The 15657-nt window shown below is 31.3% G+C and overlaps 1 protein-coding gene across 1 annotated transcript in view; it reads right to left on the bottom strand.

The window, feature by feature from the left end:
• LOC107871885 overlaps positions 1–15657 on the bottom strand; it is a 48166-nt gene that overhangs the window by 13685 nt on the left and 18824 nt on the right. Inside the window, exon 4 of the mRNA XM_047412154.1 lies at positions 2626–2685. Within this exon, the coding sequence (XP_047268110.1) occupies positions 2626–2685 (60 nt within the window). The remainder of the gene's footprint in view (positions 1–2625; positions 2686–15657) is intronic.

The following is a 15657-nucleotide window of genomic DNA, read 5'->3' as shown; positions in this document are numbered from 1 at the left end:
TGAGTGCTTTCGTTAGTGAGCAGATCAACCTTTCCAAATATAAAAAGGTGCAATTCATCCTATCCTAATGGGAGCAGCTCATTTCTCCAATAAACATAGTAATAAATCCAGGCCCCAACCACTATTTTGATAGAGGGCACTAGGTTAGTTGACTACTAGTTCCATCAAGCAAACTGGTATGATTGTTTAAAATATAGAATTTAAAATGTAAAAGACTATAAAATCAAGTGATTTTTCTCCAACAGAAATATATGAAAAATGTAGAATTCATGTAAGAGGGCCTTTAAAATGAGCAAGTACAAGTAAATAAAATATGTCTTGGGTAGGAAAGCACTTTCTGGTAAAGCTGACAAAGGGAAAACTATTTTTAAGATAACACTGAGAATGGAAGAAAGAGTTAGAGATGAACAACTCCCTAGAAGAAAGCAAACAATTGTAATCACGAAGGTGTTCACAAGTCCATGAATGGTACTCTTAACATAAGTCGGATTCTGATGATGGGACGGGACAAGGATTTCTTTTGGGATACTCTTTCTGGAATGAGAAGAGATTATAGAATAGCTATCACTAGGGGTGTTCATGGTTTGATTAGAAATCGATAAGAACTGACAACCGAACCAAACCGATTTTATTTGGTTTTGGCTTGGTTTGGATACCGAAAATACTTGGTTTGGTTTGGTTATGTTAAAAGCAAACCGAATAAAAAAACGAATCGAACCGACATATTATACACACAAAATTTATAATTATGTATATGATATATTATTTGTTATAAATAGTTTTAACTTTTAAATACTTTTTTTCATTAAAATTTTATTTATCGTTTATAGGATAATGAACTTTATACCTTAAGCTCATTTATTAATAGAAAATCATGAATCCAAACTCATTTATTTAAAGAAACAACTATGATATATATATATATATATATATTTCTTATCATAGTAGTATTTCTAATCAACTTTGTTCAATTGATTAAGGATTATAGATCTTTAGATATTTTCCCTGTAATCCAAGAAAATTGTAATCACCACAATAAATGGCAAATGACGTATTAAAAGTTGAAAAATGATGGAGCATTATTTTGAAATTGTACGGGACAAAATTAAAAGATAGAAATATCATTATTTTTTACAAAATCGAAAGAACTGAACCAAACCGGAAGATATGAATTACAATTGGGTTGGTTTGATTTTAATAATTAAAAAACCGACTAAATTAGTTTGATTTTGATTTTACCTCAAAACCGACCCAAACCGAATCATGAACACTCCTAGCTATCACACTGCACTGCACATTCAACTGATATGTAACTAGAGAGTGAGATATTTGGAGGGCATCAGGGTTCTAGTCAAGTTTGCACATAAATGAGCAACATGAAAACAGTATCTGCACTGTCAAAATTAAAAGTGGCACAATCAGCAAATATTTGACAGCATAAGGGTATAAAAGCTAATTAGAGGATTGAAGGTATTCATTCAGTAGCAGAAGGAAAAACAGAATCACCCAACACTTATCCTCCTTGAGGAAGGAAGTCGTGTGAGTCTTATACTAGTCTACTCGGATACCAAAATCAAGGGGCAGTTTCAGTTTCCTGGAAGACAATAGGTGAATCCTGAGAGATACACGGAAGTGAAAGCAGTACAAGGAAACAACATTCTTATTAACTTCAAGCGCATAAGGATTTCCACTCTTGAAAAGGATAATTTCTGAACACAACAACAACAACAACAAACCCAGTGTGTTCCCACAAAGTGGGGTCTGGGGAGGGTAAGATGCACGCAGTCCATACCGCTACCTCCGAAGAAGTAGAGAGGTTGTTTCCGATAGGCCCCCGACTCAAGATAAAGAATAAGCGACAAGGAGATAATTTCTGAACACATTCTTGCAAATAAGAAATGCTCTCAAATTTGTATCTCTAGACCGCGATGAAAAAGATCAGACTACTGTTTGAATTCTCTATAAATTAGCTTTCCAAGACATTCTTGCACCATTTTATTGGAAGAGCAGATCGATTAGGGTGAAGATATCTTACAAGACTGCCCTTTTGTTTTTTTCATCTATTTATACAAGTAAAACAAAATTATATGGCTAGCAACCATCTAGATATTCTATAAATCTGGAAATACCATATCCATTGTATTATATTAGAATTTCCAAGACGAAAGGAAAGACAAGTGTCAAGGAAGTCTATTATGGATAATACGTATAAGAAGCAGTTCAAAGATTACTCAAATAACATTCAAGTTGGGGGTTGTGGAATAACAAAATGATAAGCTCCCTTTCTGCAGGTTTAACAATTAACAACCGAAAGCAAACATTTTTTTCCCAAGTTAATTCTCCTAAACCCCCAAAGAGTTCTCTCTTTGAAGAGGTCTACCCACCAGACCCTAGTTCACCGAGATCTTTAGAGACAAGGGCAGGTGGCCGAAGTAGTAGTAGTTTAGATTTCAAACAATTGAATCATCTGATGTCAAAATTAAAATTCGAAATGTACTAAAAGGTTGTCGTCTTTTGGTTTAATCTACAGAAAATTACTCAGTTCTAAACAGTTTGGTAGTTGGTACCAACTCTCCAAGAAAAATTGTAAGTTCAAAATCAGTTACAGATATGTAACTGCTGTACCTTGTGTTCTGATCACTGGTTGAAAAATAAACAGCACACCAAAGAAACTGCTAGCTAAATCTGCAACAAGACAATAGTGATAAGAGAATAACAACACAAGAATAAGAGATAGGAAATTAAGAAACGTACCGTAAGAGCAACCAAAAATAAAATAAAATTCTAGTACGAACAGCAGATTTCTCAGTTAACTAAGGGTCCTCTAGAAGCATAAAAATCATGACTGAATAGCAAATCTCCATTAGATACATGTTCCTTTTGAAGAAGAGTTCCCTGACTGGTATAGTTTTGCTATTAACACTGAAACAACCACTAGTCAATGTAAGCAGCAATGGATTGGAGAAGCTGTCAGATTGGAAATTAAAAACATGGCTCAACTGTTAGGCAAACTGGAAGTGTTGGAGGAACTCTTAGATATCCTGATTCCTTAAGCTGGGCGGCACATATGAAACAGAACACTGAATGCAAGACCAACATATTCTGCCCCTCTTACCACTTAAATTGTAGGAGCTAAGAGAAGCTTCAGGTTTTCAAACATCTATAACCCCACCTTTGCGCCCTATTGAAATGTGTGACCATCTTATCTTCTGTTATAAAGAGAACTTTTAATTACTTAGTTATGTCCGCAGCACGCCCCTCATGTGAGGGCTTGATTCTTTTTGATGAGTACAGCACATGAAGTTTCTTTTTTAAAAATGGGTGGGGAGAGACTTGAACTCAGAACCTCTGCATGCTCCGATACGAGGTTTAAGTGTGCAACCATCTCATCTAAAGACTTAAGTTGTTACCAAGGTCACATTTTTACTTGCTTATGTCTTCAACACACCCATAACACAAAGGAAACTGTCAAAAAGAAGGAACATGACAGTACCAGACATTGTAATAGATTGCAGTGTTGTCATGGACATGGTGAATGCAAGACTAATGTATTATCTCCAATTTTTCTTTCAGTTTTATAAGTTAATATAATTCAGATTTTCAAGCAACTACACCGCGTGCCAAGGGGCACTCCACAAGAAAAACGAAAAGAGAAGGACCAAAAGTTGAAACCAATTTTCAATAATGTGAGGGTGCAAGAACAATGTACATTCACAATTCTCTCTGTTTCATAGGGGTTGAGAAAACATCCAGATTTTCAACTATCTGTGAGCCCAAAAAGCCCAGAAATGAAAAAGTATATATAATCTTTTTATCTACTTCAAACAGCACAATCAAGTTGGAACAGCAAACTATGCACACACCATACAAGTTTAAACAATAAAGAAAAATAAAAGATCAGTGAGGACTTCTATCAATTCTGCATATGACCACAAGTTCTGCAATTTTTAATTTCTCATGCAACGTGACTCTAGCCACAGTTGAAGCCATAATTGGAGCAGTAAAGACCAATATGATAGCCTGAGACGCAGGCAGCCGCTGGATGCCGGAAAATAAAATTGACTGTTTCATGATTACTAATAAATCATGTTTACAAAGTCATATTTTATAGGATCAATGAAGAGGCTGTAGCATGAATAGGAAAATGAAATAATCAAGGTAAAACAGATTGAAAATAGTAGTGGAACCCACCGAAATGTAAATGAAGGAAAATTTGAACTCTGGAGATCCATTTACGTGCTATATATTGATATATACGGTTTTTCTCTTCCTCCCACCTTGTTAAGTCTCATAAAACTTCGTCCACAGTTATGTGCTACTTCGTATGTATACTACTAAATCAGATGTATAACACAAATCATTCACCTTTATATGTTATTTGTTATTCTCAATTGAAATATATGCTCATTTCATTTTCAACATTGTGATTAATTATTTGAATTATTTAATTATAACTTCCTAAGTTAGTTACTTTAATCGTATAGGGATGACAAATTAGATATAGATTGTGTCTTCTTTTACCATCTTCAAAATACTAAACAACTGGTTCATGTCAGCAAGTTTAAGTCATGCCAACCAGAAAGATCTCACTTTATATCTATATCTATATTATATTAAAAGTGTGAAGCGCCTTACAAATGTTGTTTGAACTTTTTATGCTTCATTAAAAATCATTAATTTAGACAAAATCATCTTTTCACTATTTTTTTAATATTTAAGAGTTGAAAATTAATTAAATATATTTTGTGATAAAATCTTTTCTTATTAGAAGTCCTGAAAATTAATGACAACTAATACTTTTTTCATTAGTTTAAGAGTTCTAAATCAACTAAATTTGCTTTTAAGAAGATTTGAAAAATCTAGAAATAAATATAAAAACGTTAGAATAAGAAAAATTTATAAAGTATCAAATTTTTAAAAGTTTTAAATACATAATAAAAAGATTTAATACATAAAAATGACCCTAAACTTGATACCATATTATAACTTTGACATTAAACTTTGATAGTGCACAAATAGGACCTTTAACTATTCAAAACCTGAACAAATATGACCTCCGATTTTGCAACCCCATGCGTGAGTCTCACTCACGCCTATGTGGAAAGGTAATCCAATCACATGGTATCACGTTGTTAAAAGGGTTGACTTGGAGAGAGGTCATATTTGTGTAGTTTTGAATAGTTAAAGGTCATAATTGTGCATTGTCAAATAATATTTTAGATGATAAATATCAGTGGCGGATCAAGGATTTAATGAGTGTGGGTGCTTACTACAGAAAAAAATAAAAAATCACCTCAACCAGGTTTGAACCCGAGCACACCTACCAGTAGAGAGCCTTAAGATCAACCTAAATGCAAGTTCACCTAACCAACTTCTTGTTTAATGAGTGCTTTTATATAATTTATACTTATTTTTGTATATTTTCTATGTAATTATACCTATTCCGCGTCGAGTTTAGTGGGTGCCGGAGCACCAAAAAATTATGTGTAGGTCCACCGCTGATAAATATTAAGGAAATAAATTTTAATTTTTTTGTCTACTTCATTCGACGACAATATGCTTATTCTCGTTCAAATTTTTAAAATTTTTCAACTGAAAGAAAAACATGATAAATTATAAGTCCCAAACCAATATAAGTTGTGGTATTATTAGAATCTTCACCCTTGAACCAATATCACAAATTCTTAAACGTAATACATGCAACACAAATTAAACAAAAAAGAGACCTCTAAAATTGATTTATATGAATAGAGTTGTAATACCCATATATAATAAAACATGAAGCTTTTCAATATTGGCAACATATATATTGTTCATCAACAAAATATATAATCAAGAGAAAAAGAGATAGACAATCGAATCATAAATTCACAATAATAACATAATTATATGGTGTCATCTTAAAAAGTTGGGATCATATATTATTTGTTTATAAAATAAATACACATAAAAACCAACAAAATAATATAGTTGCATAGATTCTGAAAGCAAATTTCTCTCATCAAGTCCAGGCTCAAGATAAAAAAAAAAAAAAAGTAACAATCCTCAAATAAAATTATAAGCCGGAATAATTTATACTTTGTATTAACATGGAACATTAAAAATTATAAGGTCATTATTTATAGGACTCTTTTGCTTTAATTCTCCTACTTACGTTTTACCATATAATTATTTTTTACCATATATTATTGGATTCAATGAATAATTTATTTTCATAAAAATATATCTTTTCAAGCAAATAAAGTCATCAGATTATATTTTTAGATATAAGTATAGTAATTTTATTTCAATATAGAACATGGATTCTAATTTTAGTAGTACGCCCTTCATTCATTCCTATATATATTATTTTCTTACCATATATTTTAAGATTCCTTAATTATTAATTCTTCTAATGTTTCTCACCATACGTGTTTCTCTTATCATACTGTTTTAGGATTCCTTAATTTTATATATCATAAAATAATTAATTAATAATTTGAGAAAAATAATAAAAAACGATTTTGTCTATTGCAAAAATTTTTAATAAAGGGCCAAAAGTTCAAACAATATTTTTAAAGCGATTCACAGTTTTAATAGATTATATACGCGTCTTGCGCGTATATTTCACTTTAATGAGTTCAATTTTATAGAATTGTTTGAACATAAAAATCTTAGTAGTTATCACATAATTATTAACGATTTGATTACTGAAGTTAATAATATTGAGAATAAGTGAGACAATGCTAGTTTAACTATCTAACAAACCTTCTATAATAAATTTAGTTATAACAAATCAAAGCAGGGGAAAATCACAAGAGCAATGTTTTGACACTAACTCAGCACCACAAGAGCGTGCTTTGATACTAACAGACATCACAATACATTTAATATATAATAGTTAACAAATTATCTTACAATCAAAATAAAAAATATAAAATCAAATACAAAGAAATTTTTATTCGTTTAGTTAAGTGCATGATAAAATAAAAACAAACAAAATATAGGAAATTGAATTGAGCAAACAAAGTAACAAAGCATCAATCTAAAAAATAGCACCTTTTACAATTAAATTTTTACTAATTCAAATATAAGGAGGCAAAGAAGGACAAAATTAAAAAACCTCAAATATAATTTGATATGACATTTTAAAACATCTCACCAGAGAAGGACAAAATTAAAAAACCTCAAATATATTTTTGAACTTTCATGCAAAGAACCTCATGATGTTTGAAACATCAGGGCATAATGTTTTTAACAAAATTGAGAAAATAGTGAAATTACTTACAACAAACAAATGCACAACAATAAAGTATAAGGTAGAGTTATTTTGAGGTTAATCTATACATTCAGATTTAACACTTAGTTATAACCTTATACTTTTGAATTCAACAAATAAGTTTAATAAATAATGTGTCAAGTATAATTAAATAACATAATCAAAACTAAGTCATAATTACACAAAGAATGAAAAAAAAGAAGGAAAAGAGATAACCTTAGACTTTTGGCTATTTCATTCAGCGACAACATGCTTGGTTCGTCCGATTCTTCGATCGATCAAAATTTTCAACTGAAAGATAAACACGAGAAATTATATCAATTGTTGATTATTTATAATTTATACAATCATTAAAACTATTTATAAAAACAAAGAAAAAAAAAGACACAAAGGATGATGGTAATGAATATAAGAAGACAACTTGATTCAAAATCAAAATAATTGAAAAAAATATAAGTAGAAATAGAAAAATGGTGTATTTCTTGTCACTTATAATTCAAAATATTGCTTAAATAGGATTATAGAAATTATTTTTGTATGTAAAGTAAAATTCTAATTAATTTAAAAATACTAAATATTATAATTTAGATCAATTTTAATGTTAAGTCTTAGGACTGTGTAGTTTAAATGGGTAAAGGATTCAAAAATTAAAATGTTTTTGTTCAAAATATTTACCCACACGTGATTTTACTAACAAAAACATATTTTACATACATTGTCACACCCCCGGTTTTTCACCGCGTCTGACCCCACTAGGGAGTTGGTTTTGGAGAAAACGGTTTTTCCGATTAAAGTGACGTTTTGAAAAGGGATTACTTTACTTCCAGAGTCGCCACTTGGAATTGAGTTTGGGTGTTCCAAGTCACCTTATTAAATCCCTATTCAAAAGGAAATGACTCTTCAATTTTTATTTTTTCGTCTGCGAACTAGAAATCCGGATAAGGAATTCTGTTGACCGAGGGGAAGGTGTTAGGCACCCCTCGAGTCCCGTGGTTCTAGCACGGTCGCTTTAATGACTTACGTCTGGCTCAAATTAATTTTTTTTTTTTTTAGGATTCATAATATTTGTTAACCTAAAAGTTGTTTGCCTCCCGCTTTTAATTTATTTTGAAATTATTTATTATATTGACGTGTGGCTTACCGATAGTAATACTTTTCGGCCTCACCACAAATTTTGGCACGTTTCTCGCGCCTTTACGGCATTTATAAGTCGTCCCTATTTTCCTAATCTAAATAAGCACCTAATGGGTTTAAAACCTCCCCAACCCAATTCAATTGGCTTCAAATGGTAAATTAATTTAATTATGACGAATAGTCGGTAGCAGGGCTTTCCAACCTTATCGTCAATTTTTGCTTGTATATTAAAACTTAATTTATTTGAGATTAAGAACCTAACTTGTTCTTTTATAAGTCCGCTTCCTTGCAAATGAGTTTTTCCTCTTTTTTTCATTTTATAATTTATGACGGGTCTTAGATAAATCTGCAATCCATTTCACTTATTTTCTACGATTGATTGGTAATTAGATCATAAGATTGGTCTTAGTCTAAAGTATTAATAGAACATACTAAGATAGACATCTGTTGTAATTTTGATATTCACCCAAAACTTTAAATTGAATATTTTACAAAATATTTAATACTGAAATAAAGTCACGACATAAGAAAACTAACCAAAATCCCGAGTTCTAAGTACAAAAATAAAGAATAGCCAAACTATGGTCAATGGTTATTGGAGAAACTTTGGTCTTTTACTAATCTTTTTCCCTTAAGAGAATGAAAATAAATTTAAGTCCATGTCAAGCATTTTGACCATATCCTTTATGTGAGTAGCAAATTTATTTTTCAAAGGACCCACGTGACATCTTCTCTCTTAATTCTATTCTAATATTGGAACGTTAAAAAAATAATAAAATAAAATAGATAAATTTGACATTTCAACTAAAACGAAGTAAAACATTAATATTTTTTTTTATAAGAACGCAGTTATAAACCTATTTAGTTGGATATCATATAATTTAAGAAATACAAAAAAAAATCCTATATGTTTCAAGTCATCAATTTATAATAATGGGTAGACATGCATGAAAATGAACATATGAACCTTCGGTTAATCCTCCAATCCCCTCCCTACCAACTTCTATTAATACAAAAGAAATAATAGCCTCTGCAGCAAAATATACCATAGCGTGCAAACACTAACAATATTTTTCACAAAGTGACAGTGATGTATATTGATCACTAAAATAGAATTAAGACCTTCACTTTAACTTTTGAAAATTTTAGACTTTGAATCAAATTAAGTTCTTAACCTATAATAAAATTCTAAATAAATTTAAATACCGCATTTTGTTCACAAAAAGATAAAGAAACAACAAATTAAAACCACCTTTTATTGATTAACATGACTTCTTTTAATTTTAGTCTAACAATCAAAACCCACGATTAGTCAATGCATCATGTTTAGTTTTTCTTTATCAACTTATTAACTTCTTAACATATTTACAATTTACAAATATAGAGATTAATGGTATCTAAGTAAAGATAATAAAAGATAAATTATTTAACGTAATCGAGCTTTAAACATGAATAGCATATAAATCATATAAATAACGTTATTTATGCTTTGATCCTCAATAAAACTTACAAAAAATAATGATACTGAGTTGGATAAAAACCCGTGTGATGAAATAAATTCAGTATAGAAGCAAGAATGCCATTACTGAAAACTCAAACGGAGATCCCGAACTCAAACCCGAATTTCTTTTCCTCTTCTCCTTTGATTTTTTTTTCAATCTTTTTCTCTTCTGTTTTTTTTTGTTTCTTGTTCTTGCCCTTTTTTGTTTTTTCTTCTTCTTTTTCTTAACGTTTTTCTTTTGCTTTTTCTTAACGTTTTTCTTTTGTGCTGACTTTTTCTTTCCCTCCTTTGTATGGTGCATGTGTGTGTGTTATATATAATGTGTATGTGTGTGTGTGTTTGTGTCGTGTGTGTGTGTGTTTGGAAAATGGGGGAGAGGTTTGTGAGAGTGGGGCTTGTGGGTGGTTTGGGTAGTTTAGGATTCCTTTTTTTTTCTTTTTATTATTATTATTATTTTATTTTATTTTTTTTAATTTTAATTTTAATTAATATTTTAAATAAAATAAAAAATAATAAAAATCTATTTTAAAACTAACAAAATACAAGACTAGCTAGTCTTAGGAATATGGTTAAGAAATATTAATATCACTACATTCTTTATTAAAAATTGAAAGAAGAAACAAATATAATTTAGAAAAATTTTTATTTTCTTATTTTTTTCATTTTTTTCTTTGTTTTTTTTTTTCTAAAAATAAAAAAATAAACAAATAAAAACTAAAAAATAAAAGTAAAAACTTATTTAAAATGTGACTCTATTTTTGTAGTTTTTCTCAAAATTTTTAAAATAAATTTAGTAAAAATAAGATAAATTTAAAATATCCAATTTAGACCCTAAAACGAAATTGAACACTAAAATGGCAAAGACACTTAGGTTTGGTAAAAAATTAGGTGTTTACATACATTAAATGTATAAAAGTTTCAATACCTTCAAAATATTTAAATATTAAATATTTTTTAACCTAATTCAATTAAAAAATTACATGATTCAAATAAAGAAGAATTTAATATATAAAATTTATTTACACCATATACTTTAGAATACCTTAATTACAAATTATTCTAATAGCTCTTAACATATATTTTTAGACTCCTTAATTAGTAACTCTTACTTTATATTTTTAGACTCCTTAATTAGTAATTTTCCTAATACATATATTATCGTTAATTTATATTATAATATAATAATTAATTAATAATCATATGATAATAAAAAGACGATTTTGTCTAAAGGAGAGACTTTAATTGAAGGGCAAAAAGTTCAAATCACTTTTCAAAGGGTTTTCACACTTTTAATATATTATAGATATTCAAACACTTCAAAAGTGATTAAAAGTCAATTTTGGCTTAAAAGCACTTAATGTAAGCCAATCTAAGCGGGCTCTAATAACTCATAAAATAATCTATTTCTTTCTTCATTGTACTCCCTCTGTTTTTTAATAGTTGATTTTACTTGAGAAATTATTTATTATGAGTTTATTTTATCAAATTAATCTTTTTTAATTCAAATCGGCCAGAGGCCTATTTATTAAAAAAAATTCAATATTATACAACCAGGCCCAAAAATGGTCTGATCTAAATAACGGATCCTAACTACAACAAATAAAACTAGATCATTAAATCAGAAATAAAAACCAGCTCAATTAGGAAAGTGGCAATGTCAATAGAGCTTTAATTATTCTATCCACACTTCTTTTCGTGATCTGGTGCTTCATCGACCTCCACGTTTGTAGATTCTTCTTGTTTCAAATGCAATTCATGGCCTCTAAGCTAAGATTCTCAATCCCAATTCGCTTGTTATTTTGTTCCTTTCCTTCAAATTGATGAATTGAACTTCAATGGATGTTGATATCACCATCAAATCTGAGAAATTAGAAGCCAACAACAATGAATAATGTTATTATATACTGAAACTTCTAACAGGTTGTGACCACATCAAGAGTGTTGTAGATAAACTTAACTTTTTTAATACCAACATGTGGATATTTGTACCCATCACCATCCCAAGCTCTCATCAGGTAAGAATCTTCCTATCCAACGAACTTCGATCTCATATTGGTATATACAAGTAGTTGATTTATCTGTTTCTCTCTACTGTGTGTTTTTCACCTATGCAAATTACTTAAAAAACTAGTGTATGTGAATCAACTAGAATGAATGCTTTTTCTTATGTGTGGTATATCTTGTTTGTCTAATGTCATTATATTTCTTTCTATAACTGAAATCTCTGTAATATCATTAAATTGGTACTCACCTACAAAATCAAAAACTAAGTTAGTTAAAAAATCAATAAAAGTAATACCTTTTTAGAGGGACCGTAATACTCTCACTGACACGTGTCTCATCAATTCCTTAATATTGTTGATCTCTAATGTCACACACCATGGAATTTCTTATTTTCCTTGAATAATCTGATAAATACTCCAAGAATTAGTTTCCATAATTAATTGTTGAATGAAGTTGTTTCTACAATAAATCAAACATACATGTATTGTTCTTGCTTCAGCCATCAGGCTTATAGTATCTGAGATCAACATACGTTTAGCCACCACTAAGTTTTCTCCAATATCCCTAACACAAAATGCAACTGAGTTGGGGATTGGGTTTCTCCCTGGATGCCCCATTAGTGTTACCCTTCAACCAGTCATTAAGTGGTTGTAACGCCCCGAATCTGGTACCCGAAATGCTACATAGTGCTCATAACCCTGAAGGACCACAAGCTAACCCATGACTGATATCTGTAGTTGTATACTGCATAACATACCGTATAATATAAAAACATGAACTGAAAGGCCATAAGATTCAAAACTGTAACATAAGATCTTATAAATCATAACATATGGATAGGGTATGAAATACCCAAAACAAAGCTGAAATAAGCTATCTAAACATACTATAGTCTGAAAAGCCTCTAAACATGACTGTTTGAATAAGGAGTTGATGGGACATGTCTCCAACTAACTCCAACTAATAAATTAACTAATGAGATATTAAAATGATGATCGTGTCCTTAGAAGATGAGGACTCACTTCTAACTCTGACTGCTGAGACTGGAATTAACTGATGCTCTAGAGCTCGTGTCTCTGAACCTACGGTAAAGACTCTATAGCGCAAATGTGTCAGTACTTTGAATGTACTAGTATGTATGTGGGGTAGGCTGAATGCATGGGGTTCATATGCATGAACAATATTGACTAACTGACTAATATGAGTGTGAAATACATGCATACATACATAGTAACTATAACTAAAATCTTAATAACGTGAGTTTACTGATAACTAACATGAGTAATGAATAAGTTCTGATAACTGATATAACTGATAACATGAGTGACTGTATCTGACAGTCCTAAATCTGATAGAACTAGATGAGTTCCGTATTGAATCTGAGTTGATTGTATCTGGCAGTCCTGAATTCTGTAGAACTATCTGAGTTCTATTACTGAGACTGCTTGGTTGTATCTGACCATCCTAGTTCTGTAACATGAAACTGTGGGAAGTAGTTATCTAACCTACATGCCCCAAATAATGCATTATAGCTGAATTGGGGTCCAATCTGTGCTCTAATTGGAAGGGTGTCAATACCTAGCCACTGGTAAAGACAACATATGAGTGACCCTCAACTAGCAGATTACTCTAATGAGAATGGTGGGAACCCTCAACTAGCAGGTTAAGCCACCTCATCTACTCTCAAATAGCAGGTATGATATCTCAACCTATGCTGGCTACGTAGTTTTGGAACATAAGGATTGCTCTTAAGAGTCACACCTTCTACTGGCAGGTGATTTCTCATCCTTGGGTTCACTCGGTGCTAATTTCTACTCCCATCTGAATAGACACTGAACATGGGTTACTGAATTGAACTGGACTGAGTTAACTGAGTTTCATTGACTGACAGAATATTACTGAGATTACTGAGTTTTCCTGAGTCATGAGACTGACTGAATTCTACTGAACATGGCTTGACTGAGAATCCCTTGAAAACATGACATTGGCTCTAGGTATACAACTAAATTGTCGGGTACAATACCCCCAGGACTGATGGAAGGAAATTGACAAAGCCTGACTTTCTTGAATACATGACCAACATCAACAATCCATAATATAATAAGTTAGGGATTTCACGAAGTACATGGTTATCATACTATCTAACATGAATGGGAATGCTTATAATCATATCATAATCTTATGTTTTAATATCATGGCATTCCAACAACATAAACATTTCACAATGATAGCATGGAAACCATATAAACATAAGAGGATGACATGCATGTCACATTTACTTTATGTTTTGGGTTATAAGGTATGATTTCTACTCTTCCAAGCATTTTATCCAACACCTTGCATGCACAATTAGGGCATAGGTAAAATCATCATATTACACATCATAAGCAACTAAATTCATGGATTTTATCTTGCATGTTAACATAATATCATAAAAAAAATGCAAAGATTCCAACTTTGAAATCAATCAATATCAACAACATGATTACAAATAACTCACAACATAAATACCATGATTTATAGATAAAACAAGGTTCTTGAGCTTCATGGATGGAAGGAATACATGAATGAGCAATATGTATACCTTGGTTCATAAATACATGAAGATTGACGGAGGAAATTCTTGATTTTGAATCTTCTATGAAAAGACCTAGGTTGTTCTTGAGAGATTTTTGAGGGAAAAGAGTATAATTTTGGTTCCCAATTGCTGAATCTTATGTTACAAGGCTTAAATAGGGGTGGGAAATTAATCCTAGACGCATCTTTTAATTTCAGTGAAAATTTCCCAAATTGGACCCCTGGCGCGACGCGGCGCTATCACACTGTGTCACTGGAATTTTACAATTGGAAAATTGAGGGATGGAGCGACGTGGAGCCATCGCGTTTCCACTTCCTTTATGACCTGGAAGTTTGGCGCGACATGGGAGAAATCGCGCTAAGACACTGGAAAAGGACAATTGCCATTTAGCTTGTGGCACGGCGCGCCACTGACCAATATGGCGCTGTTTTTTGATGGGAACTTGAAATAGTCATAACTTCTTGTCCGGTTATCGGATTTAAGTGAATCTTATATTGATGGAAAGCTTGTTGAAATTCCCATGTGACAAAAAGTGAAAATTTTAAAAATACCACATGTACAAATGAGGATTTATCTTTCAAAGAAAGCTTCTAACATTTTTTAAGACGATTTCAAGCTAGAAAAGAGTACGGGGTATTACAATATCTGCCCCTTGAGAATATTCTTCCTCAAATGAAACTGAGAGTGAGGGGAAGAACATAAACCATCGCACATACTGAACATGGATGACCTTTTAGCTGTCATGACTGATAACTAAACATATCATACTAGACATGCATATCTGATGCATGTGTAACTGATTCATGAATGCATGACTGAGTGTTCTGAGAAACTAAGTTTCTCACAATGAGAATGCATGTCTGATGTGTAATTATATAACTGAACTGATACATGAATGCATGACTGAATATGCAATGGTACTTGATACCAAGTTTGTGATGAACACCGAACATGAAATGGAGTAATCTTAAGGAGAACTGATACCTTGAGCTTGATCTGAGTAGGCGGAGAAGAGGTGAGGATACTTGGTATGCATGTCTGCTTCTGCTTCCCAAGTATCTCCCTCGATGAAATAATTTTGCCAAAGAACTTTAACTAGAGGGACTTTTTTGTTCTTCAGTCTACGAGTCTGATAGAGGGACTCCAAATCCCTTATTCACCCACCAACAACCTATTTACTCC

This window comes from Capsicum annuum, chromosome 5, assembly GCF_002878395.1.
Source record: "Capsicum annuum cultivar UCD-10X-F1 chromosome 5, UCD10Xv1.1, whole genome shotgun sequence".
In the NCBI taxonomy this organism is placed as follows: domain Eukaryota; kingdom Viridiplantae; phylum Streptophyta; class Magnoliopsida; order Solanales; family Solanaceae; genus Capsicum; species Capsicum annuum.
Note: the sequence above shows the minus strand (reverse complement) of the source record. Positions and strands in the feature narration are given on the sequence as shown.